The following is a 19,939-nucleotide window of genomic DNA, read 5'->3' on the forward strand; positions in this document are numbered from 1 at the left end:
TCCCCCCCAAGTACTGGATAGTTGAATCGTTGTTTGATACAAACATTTAAGGTGAAAGGTAGACTTGTAAGAATATATAATTGTAGGTATTTAACTCGATACAAGGGATTTGTAATTAAGGCAGCTTTGGTTTAGATTTCATTACCTTGCTTGCTTATTTTACCTTGTATTTTTTTCTGATTTACAACTTATCTTGTGTTTTTTTAACTTTTTAAAATAGTTTATTTACCTGTGCATATTGGTTTATTCATTTTTAGTAATCTAAATTGTTGTTCTGGAATTTGGACTAAATAATGACAGTTTTTACCTTCCAGTCTGACCTCGAGCAGTTCTACCTTATCTATGATCAGTAAACAAATAAAGGAGATGCAGGCTTTTTGCCAGTTTGTCAAGAATACCTCATGACCTTATTGAGTTTTGTACTTATCTTTCAGAGCTACATTAATAATAGTGTAATGTATGCATCATTGAGTTTATCAATCATTCTTATTTCTTTGAAATTTTGTGATTTACTACGATGTTTAGAGTCGTCGATTTTACCTGGCTAGCTTCCTAAGTCCGTTGCCAAAACTATTCCTGCTCTTGCTTTTACGGCAGAGGCATTTCAAACAGCCGAGTCATGTTTGTACTCGCAAAGGCAAATAAGGACTGTGTGGCTGAGCAAACCCATACCCCCCCTGTACAAATGGTGCTGCAGTAGTTGTTGTTGTTGACCATAGCTTTTTCTTTTTAATTTTGGTCTTCTCTGCAGAAAGAGGGCAGGGTTGCCCAAGCGCAGAGGAGGAGAAGGCGTCCGTCGCCCCCTACTATGTTGAAACCCCGTACGGGTATCAGCTGGACCTGGACTTCCTCAAGTATGTGGACGACATCGAGAGGGGAAACACCATCAAGAAGCTGAGCATTCACCGGAAGCCCAAAGTGGCCAAGCCCGCCGCCGTGCCCCGGGGCGGCTCCGTCGGGGGCAGCACTCACGCCGAATGGACCTCCACGGACTCCCTGTCCTCCTCCAACAGTGACGACAACAAGCAGTCCCCCGTGTTCTTCACCTCCAGGCTCCAGGTCGCCCCCCCGCTGACCCCCACCCTGGGCCGACGGGCCGGCCCCCACGAGCCGCCGCCGCCTCCCCAACATTCTTGTTCCATCGCCTCCGAGTCCAGGCCGCTGCTGCCCCCGCCTTCCCCGAGGGTCGCCCCCCGCCACAACCCCCAGGTGGAGAAGACCCTGATGGAGACCCGCTGGAGGCTGGAGCAGGAGCGCCTGCTCATGCAGCACCACACCGAGCCCGTCGTCCCCCGCCGCCGCCTCGCCAGTTTCGGGGGCACGGGCTCCAACAGCTCCTTGTCGTCCTTCACCGGTTCGCTGGCCCAGAGTCAGATCTCCCCTAGCGGCCACCCGCCCCTGGCGCTCAACGGACACCTGCACAACGGGGAGTACAACCCCTACTACCCGCCCTCGGTGGGGAGCTCCATCCGCCACAGTCCCATGAGCTCGGGCATGACGACCCCCGTGACCAACGTCAGCCCCATGCATCTGCAGCACATCCGGGAGCAGATGATGGTGGCCCTGAAGAAGCTCAAAGAGCTGGAGGAGCAGGTGAAGACCATCCCCATCTTGCAGGTCAAGATAGCGGTCCTGCAGGAGGAGAAGAGGCAACTGACGGCCCAGTCCAAGAGCGCGGCCCCGGCGGGCTTCCGCAAGCGCTCCTACAGCGTGGGCTGTGCCGAGCAGCTGGAGAGCCAGGGGAGCCCCGTGCAGAGGGACGCCGAGTTGCACATCACGGAGCCGGAGGCGAAGGAGCAGAATCTCCAGCAGCTCGAGGAGTTCCGACGCCTGGCCGCCGAAGTCCAGTCGCTGGAGAGGAAGACCCAGGACAACACCGGGGCCGACGTTCGGAAAGACCAGTCGGCCGCCGCGCAGAACCGGACTCCCCAGCAATCGGTCGGGCTCGCCATCGACGAAAACATGAACGACCTCGGCGTCGCCCACAGTAAACCGTTAAAACGCAGTTATCGGGATGCGGGCGTGGTGACGGAACGCCGGGACACCCGCAGCGCCGGGGTGGGTGTGACGGAGGTCATGCTGGGCGTGACCAGTGAGGCGGAGAAGGAAATGGAGCTCCAGCAGCAGACCATCGAGGCCCTCAAGGAGCAGGTGTACCGCCTCGAGGTTCAGCTGAAGGAGACCACCCACCAGATGGAGATGAGCAAACTCAAGCTGGAGCTGCAGGCAGCGGGGGGACCCAGCAAGAAGAAGGCCGACAAAGGTTGCACGGCGAGGCCGGAGATGTACAGTGCCGGCGTGGAGGCAAAGGTGCAGACACAGAGTCAGGGAGTGGGGAATCACCTGGAGACCGCCAATGCTGGGACCTCCAAGAGTCTGCACACCCAGACGGTGGGGGTTTCCTGCACGCCCAGCGTGCAGAGCGTCGCCACGGGGCCCGAGGTGCCCATGGAGAGGTGGCTGGTGCGAGAGCGGGTGGAGGTGAAGGATCAGTGTGTCGGGAGACGGGTAGATACGCACAACCAGAGCGAGGGCGTAGAGGTGGAGGTCTGCGAGGCCGGAGTCAACACAGAGGAAACGATGGACACCTTGGTTGCAAGTCAAACGTCGACAAAGGAATCGAGGTCAGTTGGCTGTGGTGATTGCTCTGTAGACGTGAACGTGAGTCCGGTCAAAACGCTGGTGACTCAAGGAACCAACCCCGACTTTGTGTGCACGTTGGACCACGGCGTCATGGTCATTCCCGAGTCCACGTCTCGCCAAACCAGTACCGACCTGGAAGTGTCCAGCAAGGCCACCAACACAAAAACGTCAGTCATGGCTGATTCCTTCACAAGCACGACGCTTGTGACCTGTGACAAACGCACCAGCACGGTGATCACCGAAACGAGGACGGTCGGCGCGGGGGAGGGCCTCGTACGAGATCTCCAGACCGCCGCAAAGAAGCGATCGGTCGCCGTGGGAACCTCCACCGAGGCGGACACACTGGGCCAGTCGCGCTCCGTCAAAACCAAAGACTGCGGGGTGGGGACGGCGAGCATCCACCACAACTTCCTTGTCGGGTCGATCACCCGGACTATAGCGTGCGGACCGTCGCAGCCCCCGGAACGCGTGGAGGGTGGCCATAAGGAGGCGGTGGAGGCCAAGGTTCAGGCGGTGTCGACGGAGGCGCCATCCCAGGGGGGTGTCGGGCTGGACCACTACATCGAGAGGGTCCAGAAGCTGTTGCAAGAGCAGCAGATGCTGCTGGCGGAGAACTACAGTGAGCTGGCCGACGCCTTCGGCCAGCCCAAGAGCCAGTTTGGGTCCATCAACAGCGAGCTGGTCAACACGCTGTCCTCCATCAACTCGGTCATGAAGTACGGCAGCGTGGAGGACATTCTGGCGCTGCAGACTGACCCGGAGGCTGCGCGCAAAGGTGAGGTTCAGCACGGAAATGACACACACGCGCACACAAAAGCCCAAAGGAGGCGGTGAAACTTTATCACCCGAGGGAGACACTAAAGAGTGCGCAGGTTGTAGTATAGATTTCATCACGTTTCCCTTGGGCTATTGTGGAGTCCATATATTTTCTCGAGCAACACTCCATACAAACTGTTGTGACTGTTAATAAAAGGCTGAATCATATTTCATAACCCAGGAGAAGCCTGGGACTGCAGGGGTAAATACATTATAAAACATGTTATTGCATTATAAAACAGCACTCAAATGACATCATCTGAATGCATTAGGCACTATGGATGTCATTCATACGCGCTATTTGTATTCCCTTCAGCTGTTTTTGGGAGCAAGGGGCTTAAACAAAGACCTGCCGGGTTTGCACAGGCCAAAGTTATCTCTGTCTCTAGGGTGGTGGTGGGAGAGGGGTGTTTTGGATCAGGACCAACGACGACCTCATTTAGTTTCTGGAACCCGGCAGTGTTGTCACAGTGTGACCATGAGTTGTGTTGTGTCCGCTAAGCCTCCATAGCGTCTGGCTGCTGATTCACGGCCGTGGGTCTGGTTGCGTAACATGGCAGCGTGCTAAGTGACACATGAATCTGACGCGGTGAAGCCGCTATTGTCCTGTCCTCGGGTACGAGGTTATTTATAGTCTGACCTGTTGTTGTCCTGTGTTGAATTTAAGACATGATTAATTACGCAGAAGAGCTGTCCCAGTTTATTTGTCATTAGTGTCGAATGATAATTGTAGCTGATGGAACAAAATGGTTACAAAGTAATTAACCACTCCAAAAACATCCCTAAGAAGAGCTTTTTAAAATTAAAATTGGTACATGTGTTATTAGTTCAACACTTGCTTGTTTACAGCACAACAAAGATTGAATCACTCAATGTATGAATAAAATGTCAGCATTTCGTTCGACATTACAGAAACACTTCAGTGTTTGTGTTCGCTCAGAAATGCAACATGTTTGGACATGCCAAGTATGTTTGGATATAATGTCCCGCACTTACAGAGTTGGCTTCGCTCTTATCCTGTCCCTGGGTTTGAGTGTATGTTCATTTGCTTATATTATGCATGAATTGACCTTCACTCCCTTGTTACTAGTTGGTTCGAGAACAGAACCAGAACGTTAAAGAACTGTCTTAAAGTTTGCGTTCAGTAGGAATGTTTCTGCTTTACCACATAATCCAGAGTGGATTCGTAGCTGCATATTTTCTTAGCCCATGATTGGCATGTTTTGTACTTCCTATAGTGCTGGTCTGCCCGCATTTTTGCGACATGTTGCTATCATACAAATGTAGTCAGGTTTTTTTTGTACATTTGAATAGCCTTGCAAAAGTAAGATTCTTTCTGATATGGTTTCCAAATAATGCAATTGGAACACTTACATTTTCTATGTTTTCATACATTACCAGTAAACGTCACATGAATATGTATTGGGGTAAAGATTATTGTGAAAAACACTTTCTATTTCACGTCCTCTACTATTTCGTATTTTTATGAAAAACGAACGTTATTCTGGGCTGATCACCTGAATGGTTAAATGCGACGCCTGAACAATGAAGAGTCTCAAAACTTTCTAAACATTGCACCCATCCTAATGCATGTACGTTATCTCTGACTCTCCCTCTGTGTGTGTGTGTGTGTGTGTGTGTGTGTGTGTGCGCGCCCCAGAAGTAAGTGTGCAGGAGGTCTCCCAGCCACAGCCCCGGGTCAAAGACCTCTCGGCGGCCGACCTGACCGCCGCGTCCCTCGCCGCGGCGGAGAAGCCCGGCAGCCCGCGCTCGCAGCCCAGCCCGTCCGAGCTCAAGAGCCGCATGGACCAACAGATGTCCTCGGCGCTGCACGGTACCGCTTAACGTCTTACACCCCCTCCCCCGTTGGTTAGCTCACAAGCTCACAACCTAGCTGCTAGTGTGTGTGTGTGTGTGTGTGTGTGTGTGTGTGTGTGTGTCACACCCAGCAGAGACCCCCCGGCGCCTGTTCACTCCCACACCTGTCAAAACACAGGAAGCACTCTGATTGGACGCTTTGGTGCTTGCTATACTTATGTACGCGCCACAGTGTGTGTGTGTGTGTGTGTGTGTGTGTGTGTGTGTGTGTGTGTGTGTGTGTGTGTGTGTGTGTGTGTGTGTGTGTGTGTGTGTGGGTGTGTGTGTGTGTGTCACACCCAGCAGAGACCCCAGGCTCCTCTTCACACCCCCACCTGTCAAAACACAGGAAGCACTCTGATTGGACGCTTTGGTGCTTGCTACACTGATGTACACGCCACATTACCTGTGTATATGTATTGTGTACATCTAGTCAAAGACAACACCCCCCCCCCCCCCCCCCCTCACTCGCTCCTGGCATGGAGCGAGTGAGGCCCCTCAGTTTGGGGCAAGTCTTGGCAGATGTGTGCTGAGTGTTCTGGCTCGACGCTGGTATTTTGGTCTGTGGAGGCCTGTACTTAACATGGCTGGGATACTTTGGGCTTTGGAACAGGTTCCCATGCCACGCAGCTGGGACCGAAGAACCTGGACAAAGACACTTGCAAATCGCTCTCGCTCTGCTGCTGTAGTTGTTGTTGTTGGCCGTGTCCGAGAACTCGGGTTCTGATGTAGCATAATTTAAAGGGGAGATGCCAGCCAGGCTAGCTTGGGGAGAAGTGGGCTCTGTTGAGAAGAAAGTAATACTTGTCCTTTTTTTAATAGGTGCTTGCTGGATGTTTTCCCAGCCTGGTACCACGTTCAGTCATTCCCATTAAACAATGGCGGTCTAACTTGAAACATTGTTGTCATCCAGGCCAAAGTATACAAGAAGGCACAGAGTTGAGCTGATTCCTCAATTCAAAACCTTGTTTGGAAAGGAATGTTTTTTTATCAAACACTGGAACATGAAATGCCTGGTTTGAATTATGCAGGTCTGTTTTTGGAGGAGTCCTGTTCATGTGAATTAGGAAAAATAATTTGGGATATGGAGTTTAAGACGAAGCGTTTGTTCTCTGTGTTGCTCCTTCAGGGGAGCCATGTCATCAGAGCACCCTGAAATCCATCATGAAAAAGAAAGATGGCCGTCCTGGCTCCAATGGAACCAAGAAGAACCTGCAGTTTGTTGGAGTCAATGGAGGGTGAGTGTGTGTATTCTGTAGTAGAGTGATTCATCTTTAACGGTGTGTTTAGTGATTCATCCCGGCTATACTGTGTTCATCTATGCTCCCCTTGTTTGCTCGACATTTCAACGACCAGACCTCTGATGCTTGTCTTGTTTTTGTCCCCCCCTGCTGTTGCAGGTATGAATCTACGTCAAGCGACGACTCGAGTTCAGAGGACAGTAGCTCTTCGGGGTCAGACGACGACGACGACGACGACGACAACGAGGAGAAGGAGAAGGAGGAGCAGGAGGTGAACGGTGCAATGGAGGAACATGGGAAAGTAGAGGAAGAGACAACCGGGGAGGAGTATCGTAACGAGGGAGCAGTGGATGTGCAGATGAAGACGGAGGAGGAGGAGGAAGGTCAAGAGAAGAGCGAGACAAGAGAGAGGTCAGTAGAGGTGACCTCAAAAGCAATCGGCACCCTTCAATGGACAATTCGATTATTTTTCTTTGACTTTGTTTATACACATTCTGGGCTGACCTTTATTACTGATGGGACACTGAGCCTTCTAAGATTCACGCGCACACGCATACACACAAACCCGCATAAATATAATTATATAATCCATTATATAATGGAAACAAACTCGAGAAGGGAACTCAAACTAAACAGTCAAGCCGTTTGCACTCCAAATGTGTCTCTTGATTCGTGTTGTGTGTTTATATCCCAAGCATTGACGTGTTGACCCTTCCAGCAGGAGTGAGCTAAGTGAGAAGATGGTGGCGGCCTGCCACGTCCTGAAGGCCCACCTCAGCGACCCCAAGGCGGTGAGCAGTAAAGACCTGGTGAGTAGTGTCTCCTCACGCCTGGGTGTGGCCCGTTCCCTGTACTGTTAAATACATATTCTGTTTCCTGTATTGCTTTTTCTTTAGCGATGGACTTGAGTAGTGGTATATCAGTTAATAAGAAAATGGTAACTGACCAATGGAAATGGATGTTATTTTCTAGTACCTTTTAGTAGCCCGTGCACATGCCTGTGACAGATTCAGATCCCGTGTCTATAGTGCGTCCGTTATTTATATCTGTTAGGCCTTGAGTCAAATTCAACTGCTGAGAAAATAATGTTGATTATTTACCATTAATTATGCACTGGATTTTATTCAGAAGCGCGTTTCCAATTGTTTCCACACTTTATCTTTCCTTCTTGGTGCCAATCATGTGTATTTGCTGGGCAACTCTCTGCTGTCGGGTTGGCAGGGCCTTCATCAAAACACATTCAGTTTCTCTGAGCATAGAGGCCCAACATGGCCAACACGCTGGGCCTGAGTGTTCATCACAGGGGGAATGTCGTGCCCTTTCCGCCTGGCCCTGCTGGGTTTTGGGAAGGGGAGGGTTGTGGAAAAGAATGTTGGCGCAGCCACAAATATTAGGGAAGTGGGCAAGGCACTCCAGGCAACTAGCTTAGAGTGCCTTGGGAGAGGTTCGCTTATCGCAGTAACATCATTTTGTTTATTCATTTGTTGGTGAAAATCTGTTGCGATGCTGAATGCACTTCAAACCAACACTCACGGGCTGGTTTGTATGTAGGTCAAAAGTACCTCATTTCATGAACTGGAACGCCCCCTGCTGTCCGATCGTAAAAACTGCAAGTACTTTAAGAGACCTGCGACACAGGGAATATGAAGTTGGACGGTTGAATATGGGCTTCTTCCATACTATTAGATGCTACAAAAACAATGCAGTCATTCTGTACATGGAAATTCTAAACCTAATCTTAAGAAAAACATCTAATAAAGGGTGAATTAATAGACAAAATAAGTAAAGTAGCAGTGTTGCTTATGATATGAATGTTAGGAGTTGGAAGTTAGGAAGATTCATAACATTGCAATAAAAACTTGTTTTTGATGATGTTAAAAGAAGCTACTGCTATGCGTCATGTGTTGACAGCAGATTCAACCCCTCTCTCCCCCCCCCCCCCCCCTCCCTCAGAGGGCGAGCCTGAACACGGTGCAGCATGAGTGGTTCCGCGTGTCCAGCCAGAAGGCGGCGCTGTCGGGCACGGTGGAGGACTACCTGGAGGGCTTCGCCGGCGTGTCGCCCGGCGTGCTGCGGCACGTGGTCAACATGGCCGACGGCAACGGCAACACGGCGCTGCACTACAGCGTCTCGCACTCCAACTTCCAGGTGGTGCGGAAGCTTCTGGACGCAGGTAAGGGGGGGACGGTGGATGTTTGTTCTCGTGGAGCTTCATTGTCTTCTTTATGGTGGGGGGAGAGGGAAGAGAAACGGCAAAGACGGGTAGAAGAAGGATAGGAATGACTCGGGGCCCAACTCTAAGGTTGTTTTTTTTCCACTTGCCTGGTCGGGCCAGTGGGTCTGAATTATACTTGCCCAAAGTCCATTTTTACTGGCCCCTATACAAATCCATCTTCTTCGTCATCATCTAACAACACAAGTGCCTCCCGCCCGTCTTGCCGTCTCGATTTTGACCGGCCGACGGCACATTCAAATCAAATCAAATAATTCACCAAGCAGGTTGTCATAGTTACTCGCCCCGACGTGGCCTTTTAGTTGCCCCCGGGCGCTCATCCAATTCTTATTGGCAAGCCCTGGGAATGACGTGTAGCGTAGGACGGCGGTCTTTGAATCAAACCTGGGTTTCTTCGGAAGGCCGGGCTGCTTACAAGGTTGAACCATCACCGGTTCAGCAATGCTGTTACCGCCCAGTCATTTAGCTGACACTATTATCATGAGGGACTTGAGGTGACACAAAGAGCCAGTAGATGTTGAGCATCTCGCTGAAGGTTTTGAAACCAAGTGTCTGTTACGCTTGTCGCCCACTAGTGGGCAGTGTTAAACCGTTATGAGCTTCATCTTCCTTCCCTGCCGTCCTCTATACACGGCTGCAGTTCCTGGCTGATGTCCGCTGTCCTTCATCGCTCGGTCCCTGCTCTCCTCCACACTCACAGTGCCTACTGAGCCAGGGCCCTCTCCCCCTCTCCCTCCCTCTCTCTCTCTCTCTCCCTCCAGGCTCAATAGAGTGTGATGAGGTCTCGGCCACTTGCTACACTATAGTCCCTTTGTACCCTCTGGTCTTTGTGTCCGTGTGCGTTGTGTGACAGTCCGACACTCCCACATTCACCCCCTCTGTTCCACTATTGTCACTATTGTCCCTTCACACATCCACAGCCCCCTCCTCCACCCCCCCACCGTCTCGCCCTTCCCATGTCCCCTTCCTACCACTCCCCCCCCCCCATTGCACAATCCCCTCCCCATCACTATCCAGACTCTAGGCCGGTCCCCTCCACCTTCTCTGCCTGGCCTCGGTCGTGTATGGGCGGTTTGTAGTAGTACAGAGAACGATGCATCCTTTCTGGGGGTACACAAAAGCAGTGCCCCCCCCCCCCCCCCCCCCAGCGCTTTCTCCACCCCAGAAAGGGGTTTGCACCAGGGAATAGATGGGGGAGATTGACACATCAGTGGAATGGCAGGTTGTCGTGTCGTGGGGTGGTGTGCATGTGTGTGACAAGTCAAGCTATTCACAGCCCGTGAACGCTGACCAATCAGTAGAGAGGGGGGACGTGAGATACACCAAGACCACCCGAAAGGCAGCCCCGGCGGTGTGCATTATGTCTTTAGCTGGTGTTTGTGGACCCACTGGCGTGTGTTCTCAGGCGTGCGTTTTTGTGCTCCTGTGTGGCAGACGTGTGCAACGTGAACCAGCAGAACAAGGCGGGCTACACGCCCATCATGCTGGCGGCGCTGGCGGCGGTGGAGTGCCCCGAGGACATGCGCATCGTGGAGGAGCTGTTCGGCCAGGGGGACGTCAACGCGCGCGCTAGCCAGGTCAGTCCGGGCCCGGGGGGTGACGACCAAAGGGGAGCACGACCCCGTGGCAGTGTGGCCTAACCTGTGGGTCCGCGCCGCAGTAGTCGTCTATCGATAAACTGCAAAGAAATTCTTTTTTCTAAAGGGAATTTTTTTTCTTTACCCTGTGTTTTATTATTTTGAGGACATTTTGGATATTTTCACAGGGAAATGAATCAAATGTTTGCCTTGAAACTATACAAGTTAACTATTTTATTTTTATATCATCCTAAGGGTTTTTATAGGTTATCTTTTTTAAGGGCAAAGTGCCCCAATCCAATGTTAAAGTGGCGATCTTGACGATCTCCGAAGTTCTCTAGAAGCGATCTAGAGCAGCACCAACCTTTTTGAACCTGAGAGCTACTTCATGGGCACTGAGTCATAGGGCACCCAGTTCTATACACTGTTCTGAAATAACAAATTGACTCAAGTTAGCTTTTAGTTATATATTACTATTAATGATACTCATCTATGTGAAGACATGTTAATTAAGTCATGTTAATGATTTCTCACAATAATTATCAACAATGACTTAAAAAAGGTGGGAAAGAGTTGTTCAAGAATGAGTAGTGCTATTTTTAGAACAGGCCTGCAGGCGCCTCATGTGATCCTTGCGGGCGCCATGGTGGCCACGGGCACTGTGTTGGTGACCCCTGATCTAGAGTGAGGCATCACAATGGGATGGAGCCTTTTGAAGTGTTATGAATCTTAATAACTGGGTGTCTGTGGTGGCATTCCATTCCACAAGCAACACAAAGTTAGGAAGGTGGTCACCCAGCGATGGTTGTTTTGCCAGAGAGGGTATGACTGAGCTACCTGGAGTTAAACAGACCCTGTTTAACTCACTTGTGTCTATTGTGGTGCTCAGTTCCTCTATTTCACCATAGATGGCGCCAAAGACACCAAAACCGAGATCGTCGAGATTAGCCCTTTATAGTCTAACCATGATGAACAGCAAGATTCGTACTTTGGAACCACTGCTCTCGGCTGTGAAGAGAATCTATAAATTACATTTCTTAACAAATGTACTGATGATGGCTAGAACCAGTAATCCTCAGTGTGTGTGTCTGTGTGTGTGTGTGTGTGTGTGCTTGTCCAGGCGGGTCAGACGGGGCTGATGCTGGCGGTCAGCCATGGCAGGATGGACATGGTGCGGGCCCTGTTGGTGCAGGGGGCCGACGTCAACGTCCAGGACGACGAGGGCTCCACGGCCCTGATGTGCGCCAGCGAGCACGGCCACGTGGAGATCGTCAAGCTGCTGCTGGGCCAGCCCGGCTGCGACGCCACCCTCAGCGACAGCGTAAGGCTACTGGGTGGAGGAGGAAAGGGGCTATTGGCCTCATTCACACGACGGCCGTCTTGAGTTGTAAAGGACCTGGCTGTAGCATTTTTAAGGATTGTTGTGTTGTACCGTTGCTATCGTGACTAGTTTCGGTCCCGAAAGATGACTTTAGTAGGAAGGGGGGGGGGGCTTCAAAACCAAAACATCTCCAAATGTCATACCATAAGCGCCGGGCCTTCTGAAGTACACAATTTAACCAACCCTGCTTTCTGTGGCTTCCTGTCCCCCCCCCCTTTAGGACGAGAGTAACGCCCTCTCCATAGCGCTGGAGGCCGGACACAAGGACATCGCCGTGCTGCTGTATGCACACGTCAACTTCTCCAAAGCTCAGTCCCCGGTGGGTTCCCCCAAACGCGCTCTGATCCCATTAGTTCCTTTCCATTGCCATTTTACCTTTCGTTCACTGTGTTTTGTGTGCGCGTGTGTTTTAGGGTACGCCTCGCCTGGGCAGAAAGACGTCGCCCAGTCCCACGAGAAGAAGCATGTTTGATTAGAGGTCCCGCCTCTTCCCACAAACCCTGTGCTGCTATTGGTTCTCATCCACAGACGTCTTACCCCTACCCGGATAAGACTTCTAACCCCTAGACACCCACAAACCAAGCTTTTGTCTTTTATTTACTCTAAATCGTTTAGATCGTTGCGTATACTCATATATGCCTCCGACATCTCCAAAGTGTCCTTTTTATTTTTTATGTAAAAAACGAATGTAACAAACTTATAGAAGGCTGCGGTCGTGCAGCGGTTCAGACGGACAATAGTACAGACCAACACTCAAGGCAATATTTAGTGCGAGTCGGCGAAGAGTTACGACGGCGATAACGTGAAGGAGCACACGTCGTAAATCGGCATCACCTTCGCAGTCATCGTAAATGTGAGCCAAGCTTTGACACGACGAAACGGCATTCAGTATATCCGACCACCGCTCCGCGTGCTCGCCCGTGTATGGTGCCGGTCCCGTGTGTGTGTGTGCAGCGCTCTCCCCTCAACACCCCCGTATGTATCCTGTCGGCCCCTGAGTGCACCAAGCTTTCGTACACAGACATGGAGCGTGGAGTCCCTTTATTAGATGTAACTATCGGAAGAAATTATACTTTTATACAAATCCTTTGTATCTATTTAAGAATAAAATCACAGTATTTTTGCGAGTATTTCTTATGATGTAACATGACATGAAGTTATATATTTATCAAGGTATATAGTTTTAATGCAGATATATGTATTATTCCATTGTGTATATACTTTGTTCATTAGAGATTCTAATTTTCTTTTTTGTGTCTTTATTTTTTTGTCCAGCCTTCTTTCCTTATATCGTCTAATGTATAGTGTAAGCTGTTCACTTTGTTAGCGTTAAACCAGGTACTGATTTCCATCTTTATTTGAGATTTAAAGTGCCTGAGATTTTTCCATATAACAATAAACGTCAATTAAATGCAATCCAATTGGTTTTTGTTTCCTTCATGGATATCACAAAAACTCTGTCCATTATATCGTCTAAATCTACTGGTAGACCAACCGTATCATAATTTCCCGATGATAAATTTGTGTAATTATTTTTATATGACTAAACGATCAACTCTTGTTGGGGTGTATCGTCGACTGTCCATTGAAACTGCATTTCTGACTGCGCAAGTCTTTTTTAGTCAAGCGAAGACCTCACAAAACGATTTCACTCCAACTAGCGCCCTCTTCTGTTAAGAACTGATACTACAAAGAAAAAAGTGCGAATGGGTTCCAGATGCACAATGATAATGGAAGAGCTTATGTCCCTGAATTCATAAGCTTCCTTAATGTGTCAATAGGTCTTCAATCGTGGTAATATTACTAATGCATATTAAATATATTTGGTATGAAATATTGAATTAATCGCAGTATTCAATCAAATCTTAAATAAAACATGTAAATGCATGCTATTGCAAGGGAGGTTAGCCATTTTATGGGGTTTCAGTGCTGTTAGTTAACAGGGGGACATTCGTGGCAGTTATTTGTCCCGGTTGGTTGATTTAGGGCTGAGTTTAAATTATAGCATTTTAATTGGTAACTTTTCATTACCCTCTTCATTGAAGTGTGCTTTTAAGGCCTTCAATGATGGCTGTTTTTAGTATGCCATGATAGTGGGTCACATTCATAGCCAGTTTGCAGTAGGTTATTGTGTGCGATTGTGTAACCGTGTCAGACTGATCAAATATGTCAGCCTGGGCATCTGCTTCTTGCACGTCTGCAGGCTGCTTGTATCGTTAAAAACCAGGGAAGCATAACGTTAATTTAGTGTTATATTTTAGCGTTTTAAGGACTAGTTATTGGTTGGTTTGTTGTTTCACCTTCCGTTGGATATTAATCGCGTGGAATCATCAAATAGTATCTGAATACCGAGTTTTTTTTATCAACTTCGTGTCAGAATGCGTGAATTTCATTCTCTTCGTCTGTAATCCTCCTCATCGTAGGGGATGTGCATGCATACTGTACACATCCCACTTAATATCACGACACCAACACAATGGGCCTCCCACGCGTCCAGTTTAGGCCCTCCCATGGAAATAGAATTAAGCCCCTGTGTTAACTCGCTACTAAAGAAGTGTTGCCCTCTTCCCCGTTAGGCATCACCCTGCATTAGTAAACAACCCTCAGTTAATATCACAACCCTGCACAGATCAACTCATACACAGTGAGGACCACTCTCCCTTTGTTCTTCTCTTGTTTTGGTTTATCAAGAAACCAAAGTTTCAAGAAAAGGATGAACAATCAGGACGTCAAGCAGCAGCACCTTGCCGGCCCGGGACCCATGTCCCCAGCCCCGTCCAGTACCAAGAAAACCCCGAGGATTCCCAAGTGTTCCCGATGCAGGAACCAAGGACACATGTCTCCATTGAAGGGACAGAAGCGTTTTTGCATATGGAGAGATTGCCAATGTCCGAAGTGCGAACTTATTGCAGAGAGTAATGGCGGCCCAGGTAACATGTATTTTTGAAATTAGCCTCCCTCCACCATTTAAACCCTTTTATTGAAACCAATGGCATATCCTGTATTAAATTGAAGTTATGTATGTATATTGGGGTTTTATATACTAGTAATAGGCCTGTACTAGATGCTTCTATGATTTGGCTGAAGTTGCACGTCTCAAAGTAAATCCAGAGAGGTCCTGCATTGCATCAGTCAATGCTAGCTTGATTAAAAACAAGGTCATGATGTTAATATTTAATTGTTTACTCATCAGATCAGTTACAGTTGTTTCAAGTCATGCCCGTGGTTTGTGAACATGTTTTTAACAAAATCAGCTACAGGTGGTTGGGGCTAGCACCCGTTACAATGTAGCTTCATGCTTTACAATGAAGTAAAACTAGATTATAATAAGAGTGGAAACTGGTATTGTCATCGATAAATTGTGTATTTCATTAATACAATATGCATGTGCAGTTGAACATACTGCTGCATAGACAACATGGCCAGACTCGGACCGTGGCAGCATAGTCTAGACCTGGGGTTGGGCCTTTTTCCTCCACCGAACGTGAAGATTTTTTTTTTTTTCCCTCGTGACGAGATTAAAATCGACACGTTAACTTTAATGTCAACATGTCGATATTAAACTCGAAATGTCGAGAATAAAGTTGAAACATCATAATCTTGACGTGTCCATTTTCCGTTCCTCTGTCAGCACGCAGAAGCTCCGGGCATCCTCCCAAGCGTGCAGTGGATGACACGAAGTAGTCGGCTCGGCAATAACCCTCGGGTCATTGTTTGTGGTGTAGGCCTCCATCCAAACAATATAGCGACTAAAACCTTCAATGCAACCACTGATTGCAATGCCGCTCCCATAACGCGCGCTGCGCGTAGGGCCTCAAGTCCTGAGGGGGGCCCCAAAAAATAAATAAATAAATAGGCTGTCTCTGTTTACAAAGTAAAGTGTGTTAATATTTGTGTAAATAGTTTCTGCTTGTAAATCTTTGCTTCATAGAAGAATTTTTCTTACTTGTATACTTCTGGTTTTAAGTTTGTATTTATGGATAACTATTTAATTTAAAAGATTTTGGACATTCCAATACTTGTGTGTACTGTATGTATGTTTTGGCTGTTCTGTGAACTGTGTTTACAAAGTAGATTTAACTTTTGCGTTTTAATAAAATGTTAAACTGGCAGAAACCAATTCTTTTTTTCGGGGGGGGGGGGATAAAGGAGTTATGATTAGGGCCCCAAAATAGCTAGCAGCGGCACTGCGTATGGCTTTAGTTCATCGTACCCATCCATATGCCAGAGTGCATTTGGACCTTCGCTGTAATATTGCCTTCGCCTCAGACGCAGGGCATGCCTTTGCTCTACACACCCAAGGCTTTTCTTTTTTTTCTTATACTGGCCCATGATAGGCCCCCCGATCGGCGAAGGCCCAAGACAATATGATTTTTTGTTTGGGGCTTGACACCACAGACACAGTCGTCTCACCCCCCCCCGTCAGGATTTCTCGTCGAACAACACCCCCCCACCCCCACCGTCGGAAAAAAAATTACGCATCTTCATCGTAAGATCCCCTCTCAGGGGGCCTACGAAACCTCCCAGCCCCAAGGCCCAATTGCAGGTTAAGGCAGGCCTGTTCATACCCTCAGGATCAAGCAACTTGATCAATTGTCTTTCTGTATTTTGCGACACAACATAACCTTTATGTATTTCACGGAGTCGCAACCATCTGTATCCTTGCATCTGCCCATTTCCAGCCAGTTCAGTTTGCTAGAACGGGGCCACTTCTTCCAGGTTTGTATCATTCCTCCTCCTGAACAGACGAAGTTTTCCACACAACCTTCTCAGCGTCCTTACACTAATCACCACACTGTGGTTCGGCGCTAAAGCAGCGAGTATCTTTTTATTGTTAAACCCAATTCTGAAATACAATTTGACCAAATTATCTACACAAGCCATTGGATTCAGTGCAGGCCCGTGGAGCCACTCTGGATCTGCCATAACCAATCGCTAATGTTTGACTTTCATTTACCATTAAATGTGTGATGCTATCTCGATGCTGTCTCCTCTGTGGCAGGTGGCCACACGTCGTCAGCAGGCCCAGGAAGAGGAGCTTGGGATATGAAGTCCCATAACGCTGTCCAGCTCAGACATGGTGGGGAAGAAGGAAGCGGGTGGCAACTGCCTGTATTCAGTGGAGGGCTGCTCCCCTACCACGTCCTCCAGCTTCTCTGCATCAACCCCCATCAAAGGTGAAGATGTCACCCTCTCTCAGCACACGCCACCCTCAGCGACAGCGTAAGGCTACTGGGTGGAGGAGGAAAGGGGCTATTGGCCTCATTCACACGACGGCCGTCTTAAGTTGTAAAGGACCTGGCTGTAGCATTTTTAAGGATTGTTGTGTTGCCCGTACCGTCGCTATCATGACTAGTTTCGGTCCCGAAAAATGACTTTAGTAGGAATACACATTTTCATAGTTTCTTGCCAATCCCTGAACTGCGCAGTGAGTGGCTTTGTAAAGCAAGTTTTACCTGCTGCTTAAGAAACAAACAATTTTCGATAAGAGAGACTGCTAGATGACCCCATAGTTCAAATACATTTGAAGTATGGGTGTCAACAGGCCTACTGCTGTGCCGGGGGGGGGGGGGGGGGTTCTTCAAAACAAAAACATCTCCAAATGTCATACCATAAGCGCCGGACCTTCTCCAAAGCTCAGTCCCCGGTGGGTTCCCCAAACGCGCTCTGATCCCATTAGTTCCTTTTCATTGTTATTTTAACTTTTGTTCACAGTGTTTTGTGTTGCGTGTGTGTTATTAGGGTGCAGAAAGACGTCGCCCAGTCCCACGAGAAGAAGCATATTTGATTAGAGGTCCCGCCTCTTCCAAGCTTTTGTCTTTTATTTACTCTAAATCGTTTAGATAGTTGCGTATACTCATATATGCCTCCGACATCTCCAAAGTGTCCTTTATTTTTTATGTAAAAAACAAATGTATATTTCTTATGATGTAACATGACATGATGTTATATATTTATCAAGGTATATCGTTTTTTGTTTTTTTTTAAGTACTTTATTTTTAGATTTTCAATTTGCAAAACAAAGAATGAAAAAGATACAATGTATCACAAACCCACCCCATCCCACCCCCCAAGGCTCAAGAAAAGAAAAACAACCAAAAAACACAAAACAAAACAAACAAAAACAAACAAACAGTAGAGGTAGGTACACAAAACATAGTTACAAACGTTTCCTGTATATCACTTTACAATGCTCAAAATGGGAATATCCTGTAACGTTATACCACATATATCATCATGACATACATCAGTAGATCCAGTTGGCAGTACATTGATATGTAAAGAATTACATCATGTGAAGGATACATTTTCAACAAATTCTATAAAGGGGGCCCAGGTTTTAATGTATCTGTCCCGTAAATTACTCAGATTATACCTTAACTTCTCTAATGGGATCACAGAGAGTACCTCTTTGACCCAGTGTCTAAACGAGGGGGGTGTTACAGACTTCCAGAGCAAAATAATTTGTCTCCGGGCTAGTAGAGTTATAAATGCTACAGCATTTACCTGGGGGACAGCAAATTGTTCTTCTGATGGGAATACCCCGAAAATAGCAACTGTTGGATCGGGATTCACTGTTCTGTCACAAATGGAGGAGATTGCTTCAAAGACCCCGACCCAGAAGTTATTAAGTGAATTGCAAGACTAAAACATATGACCTAATTTAGCTGGACTGTGGCCACACCTCGGACACACAGGATTGGTGCCAGGATATATTTTGGCCAGTTTCTCTGGTGAATAATGCAACCGATGCACAATTTTAAATTGAATAAGACCGTGTTTTAAGCATGAAATCCTAGTTCACTCATTTGTCACATCACGCATAGACTACTGCAACGCCCTCCTCACCGGACTCCCCACCAAACTCATCAACAGACTGCAGATCATTCAGAACTCAGCCGCCCGGATCATCACCCGCACCAAATCATCTGACCACATCACCCCTGTCCTCATCCAACTTCACTGGCTCCCAGTACACTACCGCATCCAATACAAAACCCTACTCCTCACCTATAAAGCTCTCCACAACCTAGCCCCCAGTTACCTCTGCAACCTCCTCCAAGAATACACTCTCTCCCGCTCCCTCCGCTCAACCTCTGCTGGGCTACTATGTATCCCCACATCACGACTCACTACAATGGGTGCCCGGTCATTCAGCTGTTCAGCACCCAGGCTCTGGAACTCCCTCCCCCCACACATAAAACAGTCAGACACCATTACAACCTTCAAGTCCCAACTCAAAACTCACCTGTTCAAACTCGCACACAACGTCTAACTGATCACCGTTTTGATTGTTTGTTTGTTTTGTTTTGTCTTGTTGTTTTATTTATTTTTTATTTATTATGTTTATTTATTTATTTTTTCTACAATGTCTTTTTTTTTTTTTTTAACGATTTATGATGACTATATGCTCTGTAAGGTGACCTTGGGTGTCTTGAAAGGCGCCTCTAAATTAAATGTATTATTATTATTATTATTATAAAGAAGTGGTATGCATCCGTTTTAAGCTACATTGCCATGTCTCGTCAGATAGTGCAACACCTAGGTCCTCTTCCCATGCCAGTCTGGCATTAGGTATATAGTTTTAATGCAGATATATGTATTATTCCATTGTGTATATACTTTGTTCATTAGAGATTCTAATTTTCTTTTTTGTGTCTTTACTTTTTGTCCAGGCTTCTTTCCTTATATCGTCTAATGTATAGTGTAAGCTGTTCAATTTGTTTGTGTTAAATGAGGTACTGATTTCCATCTTCTGTTAAGAACTGATACTACAAAGCAAAAAGTGCGAAAGGATTCCAGATGCACAATGATAATGGAAGAGCTTATGTCCCTGAATTCATAAGCTTCCTTAAAGGGACACTGTAATATTTTAAGTCATTTATTACCTCAAATCAACGTATTCATTCATAAATAAGTCCTCATTGGTGTAAAATTATCTCTGCCAAAAATCTCACTTATCCTCCTGAGCGAAGAATAATTAATATTTAGTTACATAGGACGGGTAAGCTTCATGGAGGCTTCCATGTTCTTCCGGTCTATGAACTGCCGAGAGGGAAAAAAAGCATTACGTGGTACAGGAAATGCAAGCGCGTTTTCACTCCCAGCCAGCGTGAATGATGACTGAAATAATTAACTATCTTGCTCGAGGAATAATTACTCATACATCATTAGCTTACACTAATGATTC

General features: G+C 47.5%; 1 protein-coding gene across 5 annotated transcripts in view; it reads left to right on the forward strand.

The window, feature by feature from the left end:
- kank1a (KN motif and ankyrin repeat domains 1a) overlaps positions 1-13,164 on the forward strand; it is a 35,267-nt gene extending 22,103 nt beyond the window's left edge. Inside the window, exons 3-12 of one of the 5 annotated variants that reach the window (XM_030358371.1) lie at positions 752-3,418; positions 5,123-5,293; positions 6,446-6,554; positions 6,717-6,968; positions 7,276-7,366; positions 8,511-8,730; positions 10,225-10,367; positions 11,488-11,688; positions 11,969-12,067; positions 12,162-12,590. In XM_030358371.1, the coding sequence (XP_030214231.1) occupies positions 752-3,418; positions 5,123-5,293; positions 6,446-6,554; positions 6,717-6,968; positions 7,276-7,366; positions 8,511-8,730; positions 10,225-10,367; positions 11,488-11,688; positions 11,969-12,067; positions 12,162-12,224 (4,016 nt within the window). In that variant the 3' untranslated portion in view covers positions 12,225-12,590. Of the gene's footprint in view, positions 1-751; positions 3,419-5,119; positions 5,294-6,445; positions 6,555-6,716; positions 6,969-7,275; positions 7,367-8,510; positions 8,731-10,224; positions 10,368-11,487; positions 11,780-11,859; positions 12,068-12,161 lie in introns of those variants that run through there. The other 4 variants (XM_030358369.1, XM_030358370.1, XM_030358373.1 and 1 more) reach the window with 4 other exon arrangements.
- Positions 13,165-19,939: the final 6,775 nt, after the last annotated feature.

This window comes from Gadus morhua, chromosome 6 (genome assembly GCF_902167405.1).
Source record: "Gadus morhua chromosome 6, gadMor3.0, whole genome shotgun sequence".
NCBI lineage: Eukaryota > Metazoa > Chordata > Actinopteri > Gadiformes > Gadidae > Gadus > Gadus morhua.